Source organism: Centropristis striata, chromosome 7 (assembly GCF_030273125.1).
Source record: "Centropristis striata isolate RG_2023a ecotype Rhode Island chromosome 7, C.striata_1.0, whole genome shotgun sequence".
NCBI classification, from domain to species: Eukaryota; Metazoa; Chordata; class Actinopteri; order Perciformes; family Serranidae; genus Centropristis; species Centropristis striata.
This window is the reverse complement of record NC_081523.1, coordinates 284,933-303,539: the sequence shown is the minus strand read 5'-3', so window position 1 is coordinate 303,539 and position 18,607 is coordinate 284,933. Positions and strand designations below refer to the sequence as shown.

At 34.1% G+C, this 18,607-nt stretch overlaps 2 protein-coding genes across 2 annotated transcripts in view; one reads left to right on the top strand and one right to left on the bottom strand.

The window, feature by feature from the left end:
* Nucleotides 1-1,791, bottom strand: part of eeig1a (estrogen-induced osteoclastogenesis regulator 1a) — a 54,187-nt gene extending 52,396 nt beyond the window's left edge. The window contains exons 1-2 of the mRNA XM_059337820.1: nucleotides 1,744-1,791; nucleotides 1,358-1,666 (exon numbers count right to left, since the gene is read on the bottom strand). Of these exons, the coding sequence (XP_059193803.1) occupies nucleotides 1,358-1,500 (143 nt within the window). The 5' untranslated portion in view covers nucleotides 1,501-1,666; nucleotides 1,744-1,791. The remainder of the gene's footprint in view (nucleotides 1-1,357; nucleotides 1,667-1,743) is intronic.
* A 3,060-nt stretch (nucleotides 1,792-4,851) lies between these two features.
* Nucleotides 4,852-18,607, top strand: part of LOC131975222 (NACHT, LRR and PYD domains-containing protein 12-like) — a 60,651-nt gene continuing 46,895 nt past the window's right edge. The window contains exons 1-4 of the mRNA XM_059337826.1: nucleotides 4,852-5,116; nucleotides 7,337-7,548; nucleotides 8,309-10,241; nucleotides 14,758-14,931. Of these exons, the coding sequence (XP_059193809.1) occupies nucleotides 4,986-5,116; nucleotides 7,337-7,548; nucleotides 8,309-10,241; nucleotides 14,758-14,931 (2,450 nt within the window). The 5' untranslated portion in view covers nucleotides 4,852-4,985. The remainder of the gene's footprint in view (nucleotides 5,117-7,336; nucleotides 7,549-8,308; nucleotides 10,242-14,757; nucleotides 14,932-18,607) is intronic.

The following is an 18,607-nucleotide window of genomic DNA, read 5'->3' as shown; positions in this document are numbered from 1 at the left end:
AAACCTAAAACGCCTAAAATATAAGAAATCCTTCATGGTGACAGCAAAAAAACTACATTTGCCATAATAATCACAACACAAACCAGACTAGGAACCATCTAGAATGTTATAGGAACACTGTATGAGCTGAAAAACTAGCTTTGTGTTTATGATTTATTATATAAACACCATAACGTAGAAGAAAAATACCAATAAATGCAGTTAGAGTGCATTAAAGTGACTTTAATAGGGGGGAAATCCTCTTAAAAGGTATATTTAATCGTACCAAATGTAACTGAAAGTAGTGTTGTGTTTATGATTTATTACAGAAACACCATAACCTATTAGAAAATAAACATAATACGCATAAATAAATAAATAAATGCACAACGTAGCTTCATAAATGCACTTTAAGTTCATTATAGTGAGTTTAATACGAGGAAAATCTATTTTAAATTATATTAAATGGCGTGATGTGTGATGTTTGAGGTGTTTTGATGTGTTTTGTAGTGATTTTAAGGTGTTTTGATGTGTTTTGTAGTGATTTTAAGGTGTTTTGGAGTGATTTGGAGGTGTTTTGGAGTGATTTTAAGGTGTTTTGGAGTGATTTTAAGGTGTTTGAGATGTTTTGTAGTGATTTGGAGGTGTTTTGTAGTGATTTGGAGGTGTTTTGTAGTGATTTGGAGGTGTTTTGGGGTGATATTTGAGGTGTTTGAGGTGTTTTGTAGTGATTTGGAGGTGTTTTGTAGTGATTTGGAGGTGTTTTGGAGTGATTTGGAGGTGTTTGGGGTGATATTTGGGGTGTTTGAGGTGTTTTGTAGTGGTTTTCAGGTGTTTTGTAGTGATTTGGAGGTGTTTGGGGTGATATTTGAGGTGTTTGAGGTGTTTTGTAGTGATTTGGAGGTGTTTTGTAGTGATTTGGAGGTGTTTTGGGGTGATATTTGAGGTGTTTGAGGTGTTTTGTAGTGATTTGGAGGTGTTTTGGGGTGATATTTGGGGTGTTTGAGGTGTTTTGTAGTGGTTTTCAGGTGTTTTGTAGTGATTTGGAGGTGTTTGGGGTGATATTTGGGGTGTTTGAGGTGTTTTGTAGTGGTTTTCAGGTGTTTTGTAGTGATTTGGAGGTGTTTGGGGTGATATTTGAGGTGTTTGAGGTGTTTTGTAGTGATTTGGAGGTGTTTTGTAGTGATTTGGAGGTGTTTTGGGGTGATATTTGAGGTGTTTGAGGTGTTTTGTAGTGATTTGGAGGTGTTTTGTAGTGATTTGGAGGTGTTTGGGGTGATATTTGAGGTGTTTGAGGTGTTTTGTAGTGATTTGGAGGTGTTTTGTAGTGATTTGGAGGTGTTTGGGGTGATATTTGGGGTGTTTGAGGTGTTTTTACCTGGAAGAAGTGGCCATGAAGTCTCCGTCCAGCAGCCTGATCTTGCAGAAGAGGACTCCGTTGACAAAAGGAACCGCCGTCAGCTCCTCCAGCGTCAGATGAGTCTGGAACTTGAATTTCTTCTTTTTCACGAAGAACGCCATTATTTAGTGTTTTAGTGTCTCCAGTCGCATAAAAGCCGCTGGAGATGTTGGAGAGGCGGATCCGAGGCGGAACACAGTGAACAAAGTGTTTCTGCTTCTCTTCTCTTCACTTTGTCTTTTCATTCTCCAGGAATGATCCAGAGCACAAATCTGGAAACAAATCACACTTTATTTCCGTTAATAAGGTGTGAAAACGGACAGAAGCCGCGAGTGTGTGAGTGTTTACCGGGACCAGAGACTTACCGGGACACATGTCGGCTCCTGTTCACTTCAACGGCGACAACAACAGAAAAATAAAGACTTTCTCTCTTTTCTCTCTTCGGGACCCGAGAGGCATGGGACTTCCGGTTAGGCTCTTTCCGAATAAAAGCCTAAATCAAGATACAACATGACTCAAATGTGAAAACAGAAAAGTAGGTAAATTATCGATGTATTTTATTATATTTGTAGTTTACTTTAGTAATTGTATGTTACCATGAGGGCATCAGAGACGGTTCATATTTTTAAGATTTATCTGTTTAATTTGGCTTTTACTGTCTTAAACCATTTTTAAAGATTTTCTGCTCTTATTGTTACAACATCTTCTCTTTTATTTATTCATTTGCTATTATATTTTATATATATATATATATATATATATATATATATATATATATATATATATATTTATATATATATATATTTATGTAAATATATATTTTTATCATGCTTTACTTATGAAATATTTATTATTATTTATTTTTATTATTTTCATCACATATACACACACACACACACACACACAGAAACACACACACACTTATGGTTACATTGTTGTTGTTGTTGTTGTTGTTGTTGTTGTCACTAAATGTTATTTGCTTCATTTCTACTTAACTTGACATTATTATGATTTTAATTAACATTTGCTTGTGTAAAAACTTTTAATGATAATCACTTTTAGAAAAACTAGAAAGAATGTGTAAACAATTAATAAATGAATAACAATAAATTGAAAAATACTGATATATAAGAAAATAATAAGAATAATTCATATAATAATACAAATACATCCAGGTACATTCAATATATCTAAACAGAAACATTTCTACTCCACTACAACTCAGGGAAATGTTGTTGTTGTTGTTGTTGTTGTTGTTGTTGTTGTTTTACTGCACTAAATGTGTTCATTTCTAATTAACTCAACTTGACATTATTGTGATTTTATTTTAATAATACAGATACATCCAGGTACATCCAGTAAATCTAGAGTTATAGTTTATGCTGGATTAATCTAAAACATTTAATTTAAAACAATTATTTTTATCTCTTGAAGTTTACATTTAAGGGGTTTTATTTTTAAAGGCATATGATCTGGTTTCCGGTCTGTTACCAGCTTACCTTCAATAACTTGACAGTCACCGTGCAGGAACCATAGAGATCTATGGTGGAACCACCATAGATCTCTACGGTGAAACAGCGCCGCCGTGTGGCGACAGTCTGGTAATTCACTCATGCAACCTTCAGGGACTCCTTGTAAATTCTAACGACACGGAACAGAAAAAAGGAACAAACAAATGACAAATAAATGTTTCCTTAGTTTATCTTAAAGTATTTTTTTCCTCCTAAGAGCAGAATTGAATTACAAACTGGATTATACAATTTGTGTATTAAAATGTAAATAATAGCACATTTTTTTATGAACTTGCAGCACTAAAGAAGAAGATAAACTTCATTATAATCTGATGTTGTTTCTCCCCAGAACCCCCAAAAGGTTTCTGTAAGTTTATTTTGAAAGGTGCTTTATAAATAAACACTTTTTTCTCTTTTGGTCATTATTCCTATTTATTTATTTATTTATTTATTTATTTATTTATTTATTTATACGTCTTTATTACTTTGTCACTTTACTTATTATGATTATTATTATTATTATTATTATTGTTATTATTATTATTATTTATTTACATTTTTATTACTACAACAAAATGATATTATAGAATATATAATATTATATATAATAATATAATATAATAACATCATTACATTATTATTACAAAACTATTTATATGATATACATGGCTTTATTTTATATTGATGATTTTATTATTATTATCTATATTTTTTATTATTATATCCATTTGAGATTTTTAATATTTTAATTAATTTACAATATGGATCAGTAGTTGTAGTATGCCCAGCATATTATTATTATTATTATTATTGTTATTATTATTATCTTATTCATAATAATAATAATAATAATAATAATAAAAATAATAATAATAATAATAATAATACTTTTTTACTATTATATTAATTTTAGATTTTTAATATTTTAATTAATTTACATTTTGGATCAGTAGTTGTAGTATTATTATTATTGTTATTATTATTATTATTATTATTATTATTATTATATATTTTTTTTTATTATATTAATTTGAGATTTTTTATATTTTATTTAATTTACACACACATATGTATATATATATATATATATATATATATATATACACAAGGTGCTTCGGTCTGAGACCAAGTAGATGTGATATAATATGATTTATACATTAAGATGAGAAAACAACATTTCCTTTTTAAAAGTTGTTTTAATTAAAACCTGTTCAAGGCAAAAGAACACATCATGGTCTACACACACACACACACACACACACACACACACAGCATACAGTACAGTAAACCAGTGAGCCCTCCTCTTCCTTCGGTCTCTCTCTCTAATAAAAACAGCCTGACTTCTTGTAAATGGAGAGGGGAGGAGGGGAGGAGGGGAGGAGCAACAGTGACTGAAAGTGAAAGAGTCAGTCAGCTCAGACTCCATGTTTAGGAGGAGAACATGGAGGAGGACACGGTGAGTTTTAATCAGACTCCATGTGGAGGAAGAGAAGAGAACATGGAGGAGGACACGGTGAAGCCGACACGGTGAGTTTTAATCAGCACACAAAGTCATGATGGCTGAATAAATGACAGTAGAGCTGCTGTAAACTAAGAACAAGACCGAAGGAAGAGGAGGGCTCACTGGTTTACTCTGCTGTGTGTGTGTGTGTGTGTTGTAATGATCGCCTTCTGAGTACTTTCACTTTAAATTACTTGTGTTTCTTTTGGTTACGACGGTAACGTAAGGTCGTATTTGAGGTTGACTGTACTTTTTCCCGGGCTGGACAGAACTCCTCCGTAACCATCTTTACGTTGTTTTTCTTTTTTTTACCTTCAAGTCTGGCATATAAATGGTGTTTGAGCTTCCCCTGCATAAAATAAACGTGCAGTGTGACGGTAAAGACTTGTTTTCTGTTCTTATTACAACTTTAACGACCCGTGGAGACTCCCCGGATCTGCACAGTTTCTGTGTGTAGGTGTGTGTGTTTGTGTGTTTGTGTGTGTTACTTCCTTGTCTCTAAGTTTTGGGCGTGAACAGACTTGTTCTCCTGTAATGTTCAGAGTTAACAGTCAGTGCTGCTGTTTTCCCTCTCAGACTGACTTCAGATCAGAAGATGAGTGGTTGTGTGGAGGAAGAGGAGGACGGAGCAGAGTCTCTAGTGTCCGGCTGTCTGTCCATGAAGAGTGACTGGTCAATGATAACGCCTCCAACCTTCAGTCCTGAACCTGGACCCTCAGACACAAAGTAAGAACTGATACTAAATCATTTTTGTGACTCATTTTCAGTTTTGTCTGCCAATGTTTTTGTCATGACACAGACAAGAGGAATCCTTTGTTCCATCTTCCTCTTTTTATCAGTGAGAGCTGTTAGTCACCTAGAACAGTGATTCTCAACTGTTGGTTACTTTGAAGGGCATGTATTTCCCATTACACAGTGTCTCTGAATATTACATTACATTACATGTCATTTAGCAGACGCTTTTGTCCAAAGCGACTTACAATAAGTGAATTCAACCTGATGGTACTAGACATAGACCACAGGAATCAGGGAAGTACACAACTTTAAGAGCTAACTGTCATTGCTAAGGAGTGAATAGCCTGTTAGTTGATAACAGAAAGCTGTTCAGTAGCTTCTGTTTCCCCTGTTAGAGTCATCTCTGCTACACTTACAAGTTAAAGCATCCCCACTTTAACTTGTTTAAAAGCATAAATCTGTCATTCAAGATAAGTTTGGCTTTTTATCTATCTAAAGAAAACAAAAGTCTTCATAAAGTTAGATATATATTACTGAAGCTTGATGAGCATCAACAGTGAACTTGTTTAAAAAGCACATAAACGTATAACAAGATAGAAACCTTGTAAACTCACTCTAAAGTTAAGTCTGCCTTTAGCTTAGTTGCACTTTTTGTTGCACTTTGTGTGTGTTTATTTCATGTTTTTAACAGTGCATGAAGTCATTGTGTATTGCTCCAGTTTTCTTGCAAAATAAATTTGGATGTTTAACGATTTTCAGAAATTTGTGTTACAACTTCATGTCTGAGGGAAAAGGAGGGTCCTGAGGCCGACCAGCTGAGAACCACTGACTGAGAAAACCTGTTATCCAATCTAAGAGGATTTATTATTATTATTATTATTATTATTATTATTATTATTATTAATAATAATAATAATAATAATAATAATAATAATAATAATAACCCTCCTTATGATCTACACTAACAGTATTTAGAACTTCCTTCAAATAAGATAATTTGTAAAGATGTGTAACTCTTCAGAATCTGCCATATGTGTGCTCCAAATATACAATTAATTTCCTAATATTTTGTTGGTACGGCTTCTCAGATCAGCTGTTTTGACCAGCAGGTGCCATCTTGAATCATAATTGTGAAACGTGGTGAAAAAGCATTGATATGAAATATGTGTTGACAGTTTTTTTTCACAAACTGCTATTACTTTATAAAATCTATGCGAAATGTTATATAATAAGTTTTGTAATAATCAAAAGTTTTTAATTATTATTAGTAAGTGTAACTTTGAGCTTAGATGCTCTTCACCATTTATTGTTGGTGAAGCTCAAGAAGGAACAGGAACATCCATGGGCCGTGCTGATCTAAATGTTATCAGCTCATTAACTATACACTCATGTATATTTAGGCCACGTCTCTTTTTACAACATGAGAATTATACGTATGTCTTCTTTGATAGTTTACAATAGAGACAGACAGAAAACTAAAAATAACCCATCTGAACTTTTTAATAAAGTAATCTGTTTATGGGAAATGCATGCCTCGTGTGAATTTGGGAGCAATTACAGAAAAACTGTGAAGGTCGGCCAACAATGTTAACAGGAGCTAAAATGAATGTGTACATGAAGCCTGTGATTGTGATCTGAGCCAACATTTAACAGAGCCCTAACTAGGGTTCATAAAAAAATTGGCTTTTTTTTGTTGTAATCCTGCTGATAAACAGACAAACAAACCAAAAACATGACTGCCTTGTTGTAAGAAATAAAGTAATCAGTTCAGGTAACTGTTTTCAGAATACCACACATTTAATTTGCAACTGTAATGGAATACACTAACTGATATGTATTATTTAAATGTATAGTCCTATTACTTGTATTCTTTTTCTCTCCATAAACATGAACATTTCCCATCTAGAAATGTTGAAGAAAATACTGAATGACTGCTACATTCCCAATGATGTGAAACTGAACACCTCCAGTTACATATTTACATCCATTCCTTCAACATGAACTGGGAACAGGTGTAAAGCTTTTCTTCTTTATTGTGTTTTGTAAATAGCTTTTATTTTGTATATCTGGTAAAGTTTATTTTGAAAGGAGTGTCAGTATGATAGATAGATATGATAACAGTTAATTGACTGTAAATATAACATGTATTAAATTCCAGCAGTATGGGAGTGTGAAGTGTTTCCACTTAGTGATAAAGAAATGTGTTGACAGAGAGAGGAAGAGGAGTGATGAGGAGGAGCAGCCGTCCTGCAGTGCTTCCTGTCAGGACGTCCTGAAGGATCCCGTCTCTAGCAGCTGTGGACACATCAGCTCATACTGGGACCAGTCTGCTTCACCAGGAGACTCCTCCTGTCCCCAGTGTGGACAGAGACCCAGAAGCAGACTGGGACTGCAGACAGCCAGTCAGAGCAGCAGTGAACTGAGTGAGACTGTCCGTCTGTCTGCTGATGTCTTCATGTCACATGTTTAACAGGCTCCTCTCACTTCAACAACCTCTGCTAACAAACATTCTCTGCTTCACTTTAGAAGCTGCAGCTTTCAGCATGCTTGTCTCTTGCTGGTTTTACATGTAACGGTCCGGCCTGAGATGATCTCCTCCCTCAAACCAAACCATGTCTGTAACTAAAGTGACTGGATCAACACGTGTGTCTCTGCTGCAACCAGAGAGAAAGTTCTCAGTGCTTTAGGAGATTCTTACTGAATCTTTGTGGTTGGGAGTTTATTTTTCCTGCTGTGTCCAAGTTTAAACTTCAAGATATCAGCTTTATTTGACCTTTTACTGATTTAAGGCACTCAGTAATATGTGAAATAAAGCATTTCAGAGCCTTGTTCACGTACTGCTGATTTAAACAAACATCTGGTGTTGCTGCTGCTTCACATAAAAGTTTCTACTGACTAAAGCTGCTGAGGCTCAGCCTCCTGCTGTCAATCAAACAAACAACCAACACACAGTCAGAGGCTGAGAGGAAAAGGAGCATTTCTGATGTTCCCCAGAAAACATCTTTTCTTCTCTTCAATGAAAAACAAAACCATGAATGTTAAAATCACTTTGATGTTGTTTTTTAGCTCAATAACAGAAGATTACTTTATAAACTTTACTACTTCATAAGTTCTAATATGGATTCTTCATATTGGTAATAAATATAATCTCTTTTATGCTTTTCATCTTGTTCCTGTTTTTAGTGGCTGGTGGTCTGCAGGAGGTTTTAGATGATTATAAGATCAGTCTGAGGAGGAGATGTGAACGTGTGACTGAAGGAAGTGATGCAACAGGAAGTGGAACCCTCCTCAACAGGATCTACACTGAGCTCTACATCACAGAGGGACAGAGTGAAGAGGTTAATACCCAACATGAGGAGAGGCAGCTGGAGACAGCTTCCAAGAAGAAGACCGTCCACGACGCTCCAATCAGGTGCCAGGACATCTTTAAAGCCTTACCTGACCAACAGGGACCCATCAGAGTGGTTCTGACCAACGGCGTCGCTGGCGTTGGAAAAACCTTCTCGGTGCAGAAGTTCAGTCTGGACTGGGCAGAGGGTTTGGAGAACCAAGATGTCAGTGTGGTGGTTCTGCTTTCCTTCAGGGAGCTGAACTTGATCAGAGATGAGCAGTACAGTCTTCTGGAGCTGCTCCATGTTTTCCATCCAACATTACAGAAGGTCCCAGCAGAGAAGCTGGCCGTCTCTAAACTTCTCTTCATCTTTGACGGCCTGGATGAAAGCAGACTTTCTCTGGATTTCACCAACAAGGAGGTTGTGTCTGATGTCACACAGAAGTCATCAGTCAACGTGCTGCTGACAAACCTCATCGAGGGGAATCTGCTTCCCTCGGCTCTCGTCTGGATAACTTCCCGACCCGCGGCGGCCAATCAGATCCCTCCTGAGTGTGTCGACAGGGTGACAGAAGTACGAGGCTTCACTGAGGCCCAGAAGGAGGAGTACTTCAGGAGGAGGGTCAGTGATGAAGAGCGCTCCAGCACAATCATCTCACACATCCAGACATCCAGGAGCCTCCACATCATGTGTCTGATCCCAGTCTTCTGCTGGATCACTGCTACAGTTCTGGACCACATGTTGACTACAGAGCAGAGAGGAGAGCTGCCCAAGACCCTGACTGACCTGTACTCACACTTCCTGCTGGTTCAGACCAAGAAGAAGAAGCAGAAGTATGATGAGGGACATGAGACGAGTCCACAGGAGCTGATGGAGGCTGACAGAGAAGTTCTTCTGAAGCTGGGGAGGCTGGCGTTTGAACAGCTGCAGGAAGGAAACATCATGTTCTACCAAGAAGACCTGGAGCGCTGTGGTCTCCATGTCACAGAGGCCTCGGTGTACTCAGGAGTTTGTACAGAGATCTTCAGAAGAGAGAGTGTGATCTTCCAGAAAACAGTCTACTGCTTCGTTCATCTGAGCGTTCAGGAGTTTCTGGCTGCAGTCTACATGTTCCACTGTTACACCACCAGGAACACAGAGGTGCTGAGGGCTTTTCTGGGGACAGACTGGGACAATAAAAACAGTGACCCGTCCCTTCCTGACTTCCTGAGGAGAGCCATAATTAAATTAGATTACCGACCATCTCTGGATTACTTCCGAGGGGAAGAAGAAGAAGAAGAAGAAGAAAACGATTACCCATCTCTGGATGTCTTCCTGAGTGCAGCCATGAAGAAATCCCTTGAAAGTGAAAATGGCCACCTGGACCTGTTTGTCCGCTTCCTTCATGGCCTCTCTCTGGAGTCCAACCAGAGACTGTTAGGAGGCCTGCTGGGTCAGACAGACAACAGGCCAGAAGTCCTCCAGAGAGCCATCAACAACCTGAAGGAGATGAAGACTGAAGAATCTCCTGGCAGATTCATGAAGATCTCTCCTGACAGAAGCATCAACATCTTCCACTGTCTGACGGAGATGAACGACCTCTCAGTCCATCAGGAGATCCAAGAGTTCCTGAAGTCAGAGAACAGATCAGAGAATAAACTCTCTGAGATCCACTGCTCAGCTCTGGCCTACATGCTGCAGATGTCAGAGGAGGTTCTGGATGAGTTGGACCTGAAGAACTACAACACATCAGAGGCGGGACGATGGAGACTGGTTCCAGCTGTGAGGAACTGCAGGAAAGCTGAGTAAGTCCAGATTCATCAACATTATACAGCAATGTAAAGCTGAAGCATCAGTGTTAGAGTAAAGATACACACTTTACACACATGCACAGTATAAAAGCTGCAGAATACAAACCTTTTCTTCAACTACCATTAAACCTGCGTATTGAAAACATTCTCCATTAAACTGCCAACGTCATCATCTCCTATCTGTCTCTGTTGGAGTGATGGAGGCTTCATACAAATCCAGCCCAGAAAACTAAAGAGTGTGTGCTGGAAATGTTTCCACACTCATCATTGAATCACAACACACAGCCTGTTTGACATCGTATACAGTGTCTGCATCATGTTTCTATAACCTCTCTATTTATTATTCTCTGTAGAGACACACACACATGTAATATTTGTCTTCTACTGGAAATTATGTCACTGGAGTTTTATTGTTCTCAACGTAGCTTCAATCAATTATTTCTGTCTTATTTCTTCTCAGCAGCTTCTGAACTATTTAATATGAAGGAATGTTTCCAGTTTCTACAGAATCTATAATTCTTGCTTGTTTTGGGAGGATGTGGAGGGAAGCCATCCTCCATCTGAAAGAACAAAACATCTCCAGTTCTCTTCAATAAGAGCTCCAACTTTACATTTAGTTCCCAACAATGAATGAATAAGGAGCATTTTTAAAGTCTGCTCATTGTTTTCTCTATGAACCTGGTCCCCCTGATGTTAGTCATGTTTTCCATGGGCTCTTATCATTGGATGCAACAGGGGCCAGTCTAGGGTCAGAGCTTTAGGGCTGCTGAGCCCCACTGAGCCCCGCTGCCACCACCCACCCTCAATCAGCAGTCATTAGAAGTGATTACATTGAACTTTACTGTCACTGAACAAAGTAACAGCTACTTGGACAACAAAATGCTAAATACAGGCCATCTTTCTCTCTTTCCCTTGGCACTGACAACCATACACAAATATATTGGAGCAGACCATTTCCTACATTCTTAGTTATTCTGTGTCATTTATTGGTCATTTTGTGTCTTTTTAGTCATTTTGTGTCTTTTTTTAAGTAATTTAGTCTTTTTTGTTATTTTGTGTCTTTTTTTGGTCATTTTGTGTCTTTTTTAGTTATTTTGTGTATTTTTTGGTCATTTTGTGTCTTCTTTAGTAATTTTGTGTGATTTTTTTTAGTTATTTTGTGTCTTTTTTAGTCATTTTGTCTCCTTTTTAGTTATTTAATGTCTTTTTGTGTCCTTTTTAGTTAATTTGTGTCTTTTTTCTGTCATTTTGTGTCTTTTTTCTGTCATTTTGTGTCTTTTTAAAGTAATTTAGGTTTTTTTGTGTCATTTTGTTTGATTTTTTTAGTTATTTTGTGTCTTTTTTTGGTCATTTTGTGTCTTTTTAGTCATTTTGTGTGTTTTTTTTTCCGTCATTTTGTGTGTTTTCTCTGTCATTTTGTGTTTTCTTTAGTAATTTTGTGTCTTTTTTCGGTCATTTTGTGTCTTTTTAAAGTAATTTAGTTTTTTTTCTGTCATTTTGTGTCTTTTTTTGGTCATTTTGTGTCTTTTTTGTTATTTTGTGTCTTTTTTTGGTCATTTTGTGTCTTTTTTTGGTCATTTTGTGTCTTTTTAGTTATTTTGTGTCCTTTTTTGGTCATTTTGTTACTTTTTTTGGTCATTTTGTGTCTTATTAGTTATTTTGTGTCCTTTTTTGGTCATTTTGTCTTTTTTTAAAGTAACTTAGGTTTTCTTGGTCATTTTGTGTGATTTTTTTAGTTATTTTGTGTCTTTTTTCTGTCATTATTTTTCTTTTTTAAGTAATTTAGGTTTTTTTCTGTCATTTTGTGTCTTTTAAGTTATTTTGTGTCTTTTTTGTTCATTCTGTGTCTTTTTTTAGTAATTTTGTGTCTTTTTTAGTTATTTTCTGTCCTTTTTTGGTCATTTTGTGTCTTTTTTTGGTCATTTTGTGTCTTATTAGTTATTTTGTGTCCTTTTTTGGTCATTTTGTCTTTTTTTAAAGTAACTTAGGTTTTCTTGGTCATTTTGTGTGATTTTTTTAGTTATTTTGTGTCTTTTTTCTGTCATTATTTTTCTTTTTTAAGTAATTTAGGTTTTTTTCTGTCATTTTGTGTCTTTTAAGTTATTTTGTGTCTTTTTTGTTCATTCTGTGTCTTTTTTTAGTAATTTTGTGTCTTTTTTAGTTATTTTCTGTCCTTTTTTGGTCATTTTGTGTCTTTTTTTAAAGTAACTTAGGTTTTTTTGGTCATTTTGTGTGATTTTTTTAGTTATTTTGTGTCTTTTTTCTGTCATTTTTTTTCTTTTTTAAGTAATTTAGGTTTTTTTTCTGTCATTTTGTGTGATTATTCATCATTTTGTGTCTTTTTAGTTATTTTGTGTCTTTTTTGTTCATTCTGTGTCTTTTTATAGTAATTTTGTGTCTTTTTTCTGTCATTTTGTGTGATTTTTTTAGTTATTTTGTGTCTTTTTTTCTGTCATTTTATGTCTTTTTTTGGTCATTTTGTGTCCTTTTTAGTTATTTTGTGTCTTTTTTTCTGTCACTTTATGTCTTTTTTTGGTCATTTGGTGTCCTTTTTAGTTAATTTGTGTCTTTTTTTGGTCATTTTGTGTCCTTTTTAATTAATTTGTGTCTTTTATTGGTCATTTTGTGTCTTTTTTTCAGTAATTTAGTTTTTTTTTTGGTCATATTGTGTCTTTTTTGTTATTTTGTGTCCTTTTTGGTCATTTTGTGTCTTTTTTGGTCATTCTGTGTCTTTTTTTGGTCATTTTGTGTCTTTTTAGTTATTTTGTGTCCTTTTTTGGTCATTTTGTGTCTTTTTTTAACGTAACATAGGTTTTTTTGGTCATTTTGTGTGATTTTTTTTTTATTTTGTGTCTTTTTTCTGTCATTTTTTTTCTTTTTTAAGTAATTTAGGTTTTTTTCTGTCATTTTGTGTCTTTTTAGTTATTTTGTGTCTTTTTTGGTCATTTTGTGTCTTTTTAGTTATTTTGTCTTTTTTTGGTCATTTTGTGTCTTTTTTAGTATTTTTTTTGTCTTTTTTCTGTCATTTTGTGTCTTTTTTTAAACTAGCTTAGGTTACTAGCTTTTTTAAACTAGCTTAATAACTTAGGTTTTTTTGGTCATTTTGTGTGATTTTTTAAGTTATTTTGTGTCTTTTTTCTGTCATTTTGTGTCTTTTTAGTTAGTTTGTGTCCTTTTTTGGTCATTTTGTGTCCTTTTTAGTAATGTTTTGTCTTTTTTTCTGTCATTTTGTTTCTTTTTTTTTTTAAAGTAATTTAGGTTTTTTTTCTGTCATTTTGTGTCTTTTTTCCTGTCATTTTGTGTCTTTCTTTGGTCATTTTATATCCTTTTTAGTTATTTTGTGTTCTTTTTTTGTCATTTTGTGTCCTTTTTAGTTAATTTGTGTCTTTTTTCTGTCAATTTGTGGCATTTTTTAAAGTAATTTATCTTTTTTTCTGTCATTTTGTGTGATTTTTTAAAGTTATTTTGTGTCTTTTTTGTTCATTCTGTGTCTTTTTTAGTAATTTAGTTTTTTTTCTGTCATTTTGTGTCTTTCTGCGGTCATTTTGTATCCTTTTTAGTTATTTTGTGTCCTTTTTTTGCCATTTTGTGTCCTTTTTAGTCATTTTGTGTCTTTCTTCTGTCAATTTGTGTCTTTTTTGAAAGTAATTTATGTTTTTTTCTGTCATTTTGTGTGATTTTTTTTAGTTATTTTGTGTCTTTTTTTTCTGTCATTTTGTGTCTTTTTAAAGTAATTTAGTTATTTTCTGTCATTTTGTGTATTTTCTTGGTCAGTTTGTGTCTTTTTTAGTTATTTTGTGTCTTTTTTGGTCATTTTGTGTCTTTTTAGTTATTTTGTGTCTTTTTTGGTCATTTTGTGTCTTTTTAGTTATTTTGTGTCTTTTTTGGTCATTTTGTGTCTTTTTAGTTATTATGTCTTTTTTGTTCTTTTTGTCTTTTTTAGTTATTTTGTGTCTTTTTTGGTAATTTTGTCTGTTTTAGTTATTTTCTGTCTTTTTTTGTCATTTTGTGTCCTTTTTAGTGATTTTCTGTCTTTTTCTTTTGTTATTTTGTGTCTTTTTTAAGTAATTTAGTTTTTTTTCTGTCATTTTGTGTCTTTTTTTGGTGATTTTGATACTGCCTCCAGCGGCCCCCAGGTAATTTGAGTTTGAGACCCCTGCTCTCTAGTAACGATAAACTTTAACAACACAGACACAAGTACACACTTCACAGGTACGCAGTTAATTTGTCGCACTGCTCCTTTTGTTTAATAAACGGACCGCTCCAGTTTGACTGTAGCTGCGCTAATGGCGCTAACGAAGCTAACCGAGCTCAAAAAAGAGTTTTAGCTCCAAAACATGAACTTCAGCCCGTTCAATCAGTCAACAAATGATAATATTACAATCTTTAGAAGTAATTCTACTGTAAATGCATCATGAGTCAATAAATGAATTAAATGTGAGATGAAAAGAGATCAGAACAAAGTGTTAGAACTGGTTTTATTTAAATGTTATATTATCTGTAATCACAGACTTTCTCACTGTGGACTCTCTGAGACTGGCTGTGAAGTCGTGGCCTCAGCTCTGAAGTCCAACCCCTCCCATCTGAGAGAGCTGGACCTGAGTAACAACTACCTGCAGGATTCAGGAGTGAAGCGGCTGTGTGCTGGACTGGAGAGTCCAAACTGCAGACTGGAGACTCTGAGGTCAGTTCCTGTGTTGTGCTCACACACAGTGTATATCAGCTGAATTTAAATCATGATTGAGGTTTCAGATGTAGTTTGGTTCCTTTGTTTTCTGAGTTTGCCTGAGCACAGATCTGTAACCCAGTTTGTCGGTCCGTTCTCTTTCACTTGGACTCACATATCACAGAAATCCTTGTCAGGCTTCAGGTCATGTGTTTGGGTCTGAACCACCAGTGGTTTGGACCAATCAGTGTCCTGGGAGGAGCTTCTGGTTGCTACGGCGACGCTTTAGATGTGTGTGACGACAGCAGTTTGTTGGAAACAATAATGTTGCTCAGGTCAAATCTTTATTGTTGTTGTATGAGACAATGAAACAGAGAAAGAGGCGAGTGAAGGTGCTGCAATATCATCAGTTCTATTAAAACAGAGAGTTTCTTCTTCATTAAAGGAAGATCAAAGAACACTGAAGGCTTTTCCTGATGGAAGATGTTTTAGCTCTTCTCCCAACTGGCTGCAGCAGCCTGTGATAGACGCTGATAGACACATAGTTCATCCAGTCACCTGGCAGCTGTTTATGAAAACATAAGTACAATACATGTATAAAAGTATCTCTCTTTCAACCATCAGACAATAACTAATATATATTCAGTGTTTTTTTCTTTTGCAGCATTGTTATGAAGCTATCTGATGCTTCTACTGACTCAAGAGTTTAAACTGAAGAGGCTTTGAATGTTTGACTCCACGATTCCTAAAACAAATATTGTAAATGTTTGTTGTTTCCATTTCCAAAATTCCTCCTGACATATTTGTCATGTTAGAAACTTTGGTATCTAGCTACGATACAAAGTAGGTGATGTATATTTTCTCTCTGGAATGATGAATACTATATCAGATGGAATACAGCAGGTTAGTGCTGAATGTCAGAGAATGTTTTTGTTCTAATAATTTGCCGTTAGAAGTAATATGAAGGAGAAATATGATGTAGAAATGTGTTTAGAGCAGCACGTTACGAGGGAACACAAACGGTGGACAGCACAACATTTGATGGTTCATTTAATCTGTTTTAAATATCTGAAACAACACGTAGAAAAGGAACACTTGAACTGTGTAATATTTGTCTTCTACTGGAAATTATGTCACTGGAGTTTATTTGTTTGTAGCTTCAATCAATTATTTCTGTCATATTTCTTCTCAGCAGCTTCTGAACTATTTAATATGAAGGAATGTTTCCAGTTTCTACAGAATCTATAATTCTTGCTTGTTTTGGGAGGATGTGGAGGGAAGCCATCCTCCATCTGAAAGAACAAAACATCTCCAGTTCTCTTCAATAAGAGCTCCAACTTTACATTTAGTTCCCAACAATGAATGAATAAGGAGCATTTTTAAAGTCTGCTCATTGTTTTCTCTATGAACCTGGTCCCCCTGATGTTAGTCATGTTTTCCATGGGCTCTTATCATTGGATGCAACAGGGGCCAGTCTAGGGTCAGAGCTTTAGGGCTGCTGAGCCCCACTGAGCCCCGCTGCCACCACCCACCCTCAATCAGCAGTCATTAGAAGTGATTACATTGAACTTTACTGTCACTGAACAAAGTAACAGCTACTTGGACAACAAAATGCAAAATACAGGCCATCTTTCTCTCTTTCCCTTGGCACTGACAACCATACACAAATATATTGGAGCAGACCATTTCCTACATTCTTAGTTATTTTCTGTCTTTTTTTGGTCATTTTGTGTCTTTTTTAGTTATTTTGTGTATTTTTTGGTCATTTTGTGTCTTCTTTAGTAATTTTGTGTGATTTTTTTTTGTTATTTTGTGTCTTTTTTAGTCATTTTGTCTCCTTTTTAGTTATTTAATGTCTTTTTGTGTCCTTTTTAGTTAATTTGTGTCTTTTTTCTGTCATTTTGTGTCTTTTTTCTGTCATTTTGTGTCTTTTTAAAGTAATTTAGGTTTTTTTGTGTCATTTTGTTTGATTTTTTTAGTTATTTTGTGTCTTTTTTTGGTCATTTTGTGTCTTTTTAGTCATTTTGTGTGTTTTTTTCCGTCATTTTGTGTGTTTTCTCCGTCATTTTGTGTTTTCTTTAGTAATTTTGTGTCTTTTTTCGGTCATTTTGTGTCTTTTTAAAGTAATTTAGTTTTTTTTCTGTCATTTTGTGTCTTTTTTTGTCATTTTGTGTCTTTCTTTGGTCATTTTGTGTCTTTTGTAGTAATTTTGTGTCTTTTTTAGTCATTTTGTGTCTTTCTTTGGTCATTTTGTGTCCTTTTTAGTTATTTTATGTCTTTTTTTGGTCATTTTGTGTCCTTTTTAGTTAATTTGTGTCTTTTTTTGGTCATTTTGTGTCTTTTTTAGTTATTTTGTGTATTTTTTTGGTCATTTTGTGTAGTTTTTTGTAATTTTGTGTCTTTTCTTAAGTAATTTAGGTTTTTTTGGTCATTTTGTGTCCTTTTTAGTAATTTTGTGTCTTTTTTGTGTAATTTTCTTTCTTTTTTTTAAAGTAATTTAGGTTTTTTTTGTCATTTTGTGTCTTTTTTCAGTTATTTTGTGTCTTTTTTTAGTTATTTTGCGTCTTTTTTCTGTCATTTTGTGTCTTTTTAAAGTAATTTAGGTTTTTTTCTGTCATTTTCTTTGATTTTTTTAGTTATTTTGTGTCTTTTTTAGTTATTTTGTGTATTTTTTTGGTCATTTTGTGTAGTTTTTTGTAATTTTGTGTCTTTTCTTAAGTAATTTAGGTTTTTTTGGTCATTTTGTGTCCTTTTTAGTAATTTTGTGTCTTTTTTGTGTAATTTTCTTTCTTTTTTTTAAAGTAATTTAGGTTTTTTTTTGTCATTTTGTGTCTTTTTTCAGTTATTTTGTGTCTTTTTTTAGTTATTTTGCGTCTTTTTTCTGTCATTTTGTGTCTTTTTAAAGTAATTTAGGTTTTTTTCTGTCATTTTGTTTGATTTTTTTAGTTATTTTGTGTCTTTTTTTCTGTCATTTTGTGTCTTTTTTGTCATTTTGTGTCTTTCTTTGTCAATTTGTATCCTTTTTAGTTATTTTATGTCTTTTTTTGGTCATTTTGTGTCTTTTTAGTTATTTTGTGTCTTTTTTTAGTTATTTTGTGTCTTTTTTTAGTTATTTTGTGTCTTTTTTTGGTAATTTTTTGTCTTTTTAATTTTTTGTGTCTTTTTTGTTCATTTTGTCTTTTTTAGTTATTTTGTGTCTTTTTTGTAATTTTGTCTTTTCTTTAGTTATTTTCTATCTTTTTTGTCATTTTTTGTCCTTTTTAGTTATTTTCTGTCTTTCTTTGGTCATTTTGTGTCTTTTTTTAGTTATTTTGTGTCTTTTTTCTGTCATTTTGTGTCTTTTTTAGTTATTTTGTGTCTTTTTTGGTCATTTTGTGTCTTTTTAATTTTTTGTGTCTTTTTTTGCTCATTTTGTCTTTTTTAGTTATTTTGTGTCTTTTTTAGTTATTTTCTGTCTTTTTTCTAGTTATTTTGTGTCTTTTTTTTCTGTCATTTTGTGTATTTTTTTGGTCATTTTGTGTCTTTTTTAGTTATTTTGTGTCTTTTTTGTTAATTTTGTCTTCTTTAGTTATTTTGTGTCTTTTTCTGTCATTTTGTGTCTTTTTTAGTTAATTTGTGTCCTTTTTTGGTCATTTTGTGTAGTTTTTAGTAATTTTGTGTCTTTTCTTAAGTAATTTAGGTTTTTTTGGTCATT